The sequence below is a fragment of the Echinops telfairi genome, unplaced genomic scaffold, assembly GCF_000313985.2.
Source record: "Echinops telfairi isolate 266 unplaced genomic scaffold, ASM31398v2 ScPeMD7_7466;HRSCAF=8504, whole genome shotgun sequence".
In the NCBI taxonomy this organism is placed as follows: Eukaryota; Metazoa; Chordata; class Mammalia; order Afrosoricida; family Tenrecidae; genus Echinops; species Echinops telfairi.
This window is the reverse complement of record NW_022111366.1, coordinates 4,219,866-4,226,614: the sequence shown is the minus strand read 5'-3', so window position 1 is coordinate 4,226,614 and position 6,749 is coordinate 4,219,866. Positions and strand designations below refer to the sequence as shown.

The following is a 6,749-nucleotide window of genomic DNA, read 5'->3' as shown; positions in this document are numbered from 1 at the left end:
TGAGAGCTAAAAGGAAAAAAGCCCATCTGTACTGGAAGCCTTGGCAAAAACCAAAGCTACAGGCATTGACAGAACGCCAATTAAGATGGGTGGAAGACTGAAAAGGAACACTGGAAGCACTCATTCATCTATGGCCCCAAGTTTGGAAGACAGCTATCTGACCAACTGATGGAAGAGGTCATATTGATAACCACTGCAAAGAAATGCTATCCAACAGAATAGAGAGATTATTGAAAACTAGCATTAATATAACCAACCCCCGCAAAAGTCCATTCCCATCTAGTTGATTCTGCCTCCCAGTGACCCTGTAGGATAGAGCAGAGCCACACACTAGAGTTTCTGAGACTAAGCTTAATGGGAATGGACATCTTTCTCCTCTGGAGGGACCGGTGGGCTGTATTGCTGACCTTGTGGTTAGCAGTCCCATGTGAGTAAACTGGGGAGACTCTATAGGTCCTTATTAATATCACAAGAGCTAAAGCTTTCTGTAGATAATTTTAAAATGGTTGCAGCAGTACATCGACATGGAGCTGCCAGAAAGTCAAGCTGCATTTAAAGAAGACATGGAATGAAGAATATTATTGTGGATGACAGAGGAATCTTGGTTCAATGCAGACAATATTAGAATGATGTTCGCTTGTGTTTTCTTGACTCTACAAAGCCATTTAATTTTGTGCGTTACAAATTGTGGATAACTTTGTGAGGAATGGGAATTCCAGAACATTTCATTGTGCTTAACAGAACCTGTACATAGACCAAGAGGCAATCATTCAAACTGAAATAAGGAATAATGCTTGGCTTAAAATCATGAAAGATATGCATCATGGTTGTATCCTTTTCCCATATGTATTCAATTTGCATACTGAGCAAATAATCTGAGAAAATGGACTGTATGCAGAACAGCCTCGCATCAGGTTTGGAGGAAAGCTTATTAACAACCTTCGATATGCAGATGACACAACCTTGCTTGCTGAGAGTGAAGGTGACTTGGAGAACTTACGGGTGAGGTTCATAGACGACAGCCTTTGATATTAGTTACAACTCAGTGTAAACAAAATCCTCACCCCTGGATCAATAAGCAATAGCATGATAACTTAAGGAAAACCTGAAGCCGTCATGGAACCGCAGTCAACACCCATGGAAGCAGCCGTGAAAAACACACACCATCTATTACTTTGTTCACATGTGCTGCAAAAGACCTTACTAAAGTGTTTCAAGGCAAAGATATCACTTTGAGGTCTTTGAAAATATTTAAATCACAGCATTTTCGATCAACTTGTGTGGTAACTCATAATTTTTTTTATGAAAGTGTAGGGGTGGAGTCCAGCCTGTCAATCAGGTCACAGCCTGCTGATGCCTCCTTGGGAGTGTGGCCTTCTTATCAAGAAGGAAGGCTTGGGACCTTCCTCTCTCTGCAACGTTGCCTTCTTGCTTGCTTGGACTCTGCCTCCAGGGGTGGCCCCCTGTGGACCACCCGACCTGAGAGCTGTCAGCACCCGGCCACTTTTCCAAGACCTTGGGTCAAGTGACTCTGCACCCACTGGTCCGGCACCGTCTTTCTTCGTCATTAGCCTGCAGCTACGAGAGACAGAAGTGGCCCCTGGCTTGCATCAGACTGGTGGACTTGAGTTGGATTGGGCTGGGAGGCCTTCTTTCCATATAAGATTGCTTGTTCACATAAAACTCTTGCTTATACATATTCGAGTGTCACTCATTTTGTTTCTCTAGACAATCCAGCCTAACACACCTCATATGCATTTGAAAGCTGGACAATGAATAAGGAAGAATGAAGAATTATGGTGTTGATGAAAAATATTGAGTAGACTATGAGTAGCCTTTGAACTACGGTATTAATAAAAAAATATTGAGAAGATTATGGACTTCCAGAAGGATGAGCAAATCTGTTTTAGAAGAAGTGAATTCAGAATGCTCCTTAGAATGAGGGAAGGTAAGCCTTCGTCTTACTTAATTTGGACATCTTGTCAGTATAGACCAATCCATGCAGAAAGAGGGCATGGTGGTCAGTGAAAAAGAGGTAGGTCCTTAGCAAAGAGTAACATAGCGGCTGCAAGAATGAGCTCAAACACAGCAAGAGCTGTGAGGAAGGTGCAGAACTGGGCCATGTTTCATTCAGCCGCACACAGAGAGGGTTGCTGTGAATCAGAAACTACTTTCCAGATGGCACCCAACAACAACAACGTTTTGAAACCTCGATAAAAATACAACAATAAATGAAATGGCAAGGCCATAGAGAGTATAGGTTTTTTTGCGTGCAATCCAAAACAACAAAAGGTGTTCACTTTAGGATTACTTGCTCTTTTGCATAGCGCCTAATAGTACACACTCTGGGGCCAGTTTCTGGATTCCATGTTCTGACCGCCAGGTCCCAACTACGTGACCTTAGGCAAAACTTACGATTGGACTAGAAACCTCCATTGACCACTACTTAAGTGGTTAGTGGTGGTGTTTCCTTCTGTTGTACAAGAGGTAGCTCGGAACCAGAACTGACTCGATGGCACCTGGCAGCAAAACAACCAGCCAACTGGGACTTCACAGGTATTGCGAGTGGTAGCTGAGCTAATAACATATGTGGCGCACTGCTTAGAACATGGCAAGTGCCCAGTAAGTGTCAGTCGATTGTGCATTGGGCTGCTAACCCCCAGGTCAGCAGTTCGAAACCACCAGCCACTACTCTTGTAAAGAGTTACACTCTTGAAACCCACAGAGGCATTCCACTCTGTCCTACGTGGTCACTATGCATTGGAATTGACTCTGTGACAGTGAGTCATCATAGCTAAATTGATATGTTACTAAAAGCAGAAAGCATTGAAAAACGTAGGAAAAAGTGAAGGTTTTCTTTTGTTGTTCCTCAATCTTTTTTTTCTTTCTAGAAAATATATATAATAGGTGTGTTTCCTTAAAATGTTTTATTTAAAGAATTCCTTTTGTAAAGTATATTTTAAACTATTTGGTGCATCCTGGGACTGGAGAGGACAATGCAGAAATACACTCATCTCCTAGCTGGAGCACACAGAAAAATGGATCTGAACTAGAGCTGAGCAAGTCACCCAGAAGTGACCTGTTCTAAATCACATCCGAACGCCCCAGACCTCGCCAGCTGTCTCCTAGAGCACTGTGGTCCATAAATACCTGAAGCAGCACTTTGGGTTTAAAGTGTTCTGTAAAACTCCAGTCCATGAGACTGCGCTGCTGTGTTTTCTTGATGTCCTCCAAATTCGCTTCCACAGTCTTCTTCTTAGGTTTCTAAAAAAGCGCACCGACACAATTCCAGCTTTAATTTGTTTAAGTCGAAATGGAGCCCTCTTGGATGCCACCAACTCACCAGCATGCACTCCATTCTAATTGGGGAAATCTGCATATGTATAAATCCATATGGCAACATTTTAGGAGAACTGCTGCCAGAAAAAGTATGTCTTTGACTTTTTTTTTTATGGGCAACATAATCTAAATATTTTTATTGTTAGGTTAGACTCTTCTGAGTCCTGTTAGCAATTATAGGCAGGTTTTCTGAACTCACTTCAAGACAGCGTTAGTTCTACATGGCGGTATGGTCAGCAGGTGTTTGTGAAGACGCCAAGCCACACTGTCTGGAGAGGAGCGTGGGGTTTGGAAGTTCTGCTTGAGCTGGCTAGTAAAATTAACCCCTTTTTCCCCAGCTGTGGCCAGTATGGGGATGTCTGAATAATCTCTCCCCTCTACGCATCTCTTTCTTTGTGAGAGTGTATTTCCCACTGGGGGTGGGGGTGGGGTCATAGGTCCCTCAAATCATCTTATTTGTCATCTACGCTTTTAGAAAAATTATTCCTTACCTTTTCCACTGAATCAGTCTTTGTGACTGCTTCATCTTTGATCTCACTGTCCGTGGTCTGCTCTGTAAATCAAAGACACCAATATCCAGTTGTGCTTGGGCTTTGTTCTTGCCTTGGTCCGTGCTGTGCTTTTTTGGTGCACATATGATCTATGTCTCTGTGTTGAAAAGGCAATTTCTGAAAGGCATGTTTCATGCCTCTGAAGGGGGTGTTCGTGTCAATAATCTTAAATCAGTTTCTACTTAGAAACATCTATGACCTTCTTTGAAAAGAACCCAGCTTGCTGGACTGAACTTACATCATACCAGAGCGTGTGTCTTCAGACAGTATCGCTGTCTCCTACCAATGTACCTTTACATGTTGCAAACAGAATTGCAGACTAAAAGAAAGATGTCAGCTGCTTACTACGCACAGTTTATCTTGTCCTGCTGGTGACTCTCACAGAGCCTTTGGAACCTTGGTGGGTCCTGTGTGGTGGAGGGTGTGTATGGAGAAGTACCATTTGTGCACCAGATAAATGCACCTATTAGAAAAGGATACCGCTTCATATTCTCCAGGAGTCAGCTTTCATTTGTCAACCTTTTAGTAATTAAACTAAAAACCATCTGTTGAGCCCCTGCAGGTTTACAGATGGAATTTAGCCAAAGTTAGTTGCACGAACACTGGTATGGGTAACTGGACTCCAAGGAAGCAGGGAATGGGCCTGGTTCAGTCATGAGCACTGCCCTCCACGGGGCCCATGAGCATACTTGTCGAGTGGTTGAGATGGTAATGTCAGACTTGGCCATGGAGCAAAGAACCATGCGAATGAGCAGGGAGGGGACCGATTCATGCTATTGGTCTTTGCATCACCACGCTTTGGCCATTTCGAAAATAAATACCTGTTACCTAGAGAACAAGAGTCCCATGGGGGGCGGAGGGGTGTGTGGAGGGGAAAAATTGAACATGGAAAGATTATCTTTACTCTGAATAGCTCAGAACATATAATATGCTCTTGTGATTATGAGTCTTTAATCAAGAAATGAGTAAAGTTTATAGGACTATCCGAATCTGAGCAAAGAAAAGGAGTGAGGTGGTGAATCCTTTAGGAACATGTACGAGTCTGTCTTATGGCGCTCCTCATCATTATTCAAAAAATAGCAAAATCCTAAATATGTCCTACCGAGTCATGGAAGAAGTAGCCCGTGCCTAACTTTCCAAACTCCCCGCCTTTGACTCTCTCTTGCCTATTGCAGTCCAGGCCCACTGGCCAGCTTGGAGGCTTCTGCCTCTATCTCCCCCACCTGTCTGCTAGGCATGGTCTGGAGAGAGTCAACAGTTCCAAGCTACATCGTGTGGCATGTCGTTCACATGGCCCCTTACTGCCTTGTTTTTAATCCTGACATTTATCAGTGCTTGATACTATTTACTTGTTAACAGTTCTCTCTCTCTCTCTCTTTCTCTCCTCTCCTCTTCTCTTCTCTTCTGGTTTCTCTCTCTCTCTCCCTCCACCCTATTCTACTATTCTATTCCTAGTCCTCACTGTATCCTTAGCACCCAGCACATAGTAGACACAAATATCGTTTTATATAGAAACTGGAAATGACCAAATATACAGGGAGAGCCTAAACATGGATGAAACCCTACAATAAAAGCTTATTCCAGGGTAAGCATAAGATTTACTGTTTCATTTTCTCCCAAAGAAAAGGGCAGTTGGGTTTCTGGAGTGAGCGGTGGACTATGCCCACCAGGGACAGACCCATGCCTTACTCTTAGAAATGTCACCATTTAGACTTTCTCCCTACCAGATGCTTCTTGCCGTGGCTGGTGAAGCTTGACAGCGTGAGTGTTCCGTTTTGATTGATAGGAAAACTAGAAAGCCAATTAAGTTTAGTATTTCTAGAAATACATTCACTCAAGAGAAAACTCAGGCCAACTATAACTCTAAATAGGCCATGATGTCCCATGTGTCCTTGAAGCAATTGATATGAAATCTGTGGAATAAAAATTATTCTATTTTGTGGTCTGCCAGATTTCCGGGAGATTTGATATTCCCTCCCGTGTCTAAGAATTTTGAAGAAAAAAAAATTCCAGCGTAGAAAATATGTTTCTAAAATTGTTCATCATTTATTTTGTCAAAGGAAAGAGCACTCTAAAACTAATCTGAGACCTTTATTTAACAGTATGGCAAATATCTTTTTTCCCCCCGTCTCTCTTTCTTTCTCTCTGATTTCTGCCTCCAACCGCATAATCCTTTGACAGTGTGATTCAGTAGTTTTTGACACATCTGGAAATGGATGCTTTCTCATCCCTTTGAAAAACAGCTTTCCTAATCTGTTTTATTTTAGAGATAACAAGATCCCTCTGCAATGCAGTTACTTTATTAAAAAAACACCCAACAAGCATAAAGGGCACATCTAAACCTACAGCCTCACGGTTATCAACTCTCAGATTTTTCATAAATATCCAATATGCCCTGTCAAGTTCAAAAACAATCTCAGATGGAAATCTAGTGCTCGGTTAAGAATAGTGCAACGATTCAGCCCTTCATGTCCAGGAACTGGCTTTTCTGTGCATTTTGGTGCTAAAATGGTTCTGTAGGAAAAATACAGACAATTGCAGCTTTATTGAAAGAAATAGTTAAAGTGGCAACTTTTGCAGTACGCATGATTCAGAATTAGCGTGGAGAGGGGGTGAGAGGGTGGGGAGAGAAAGCAAGGCCAACAATAAACCAATACACAATTCTCTTACACACAGCACGCTCGGCTGCTCTTATCGACGCCAAAGTAACATGCCCTTGACGGAGGCCAACGAGCACCAGGCACCTTTCAAGGTTCTCAATTTCTAGGACAGTCTAGCTCTCCTAGTATTTTTGGCCCTACAGATTTAGGAAGCTCCTGGTGGCATCGTGGGCTACCGTTTGGGCTGTTCACCTGAAGG

General features: G+C 42.8%; 1 protein-coding gene across 1 annotated transcript in view; it reads right to left on the bottom strand.

The window, feature by feature from the left end:
- Positions 1 to 6,749, bottom strand: part of SPAG17 (sperm associated antigen 17) — a 274,115-nt gene that overhangs the window by 108,907 nt on the left and 158,459 nt on the right. Inside the window, exons 14-16 of the mRNA XM_045283716.1 lie at positions 3,831 to 3,892; positions 3,151 to 3,264; positions 2,416 to 2,519 (exon numbers count right to left, since the gene is read on the bottom strand). Of these exons, the coding sequence (XP_045139651.1) occupies positions 2,416 to 2,519; positions 3,151 to 3,264; positions 3,831 to 3,892 (280 nt within the window). The remainder of the gene's footprint in view (positions 1 to 2,415; positions 2,520 to 3,150; positions 3,265 to 3,830; positions 3,893 to 6,749) is intronic.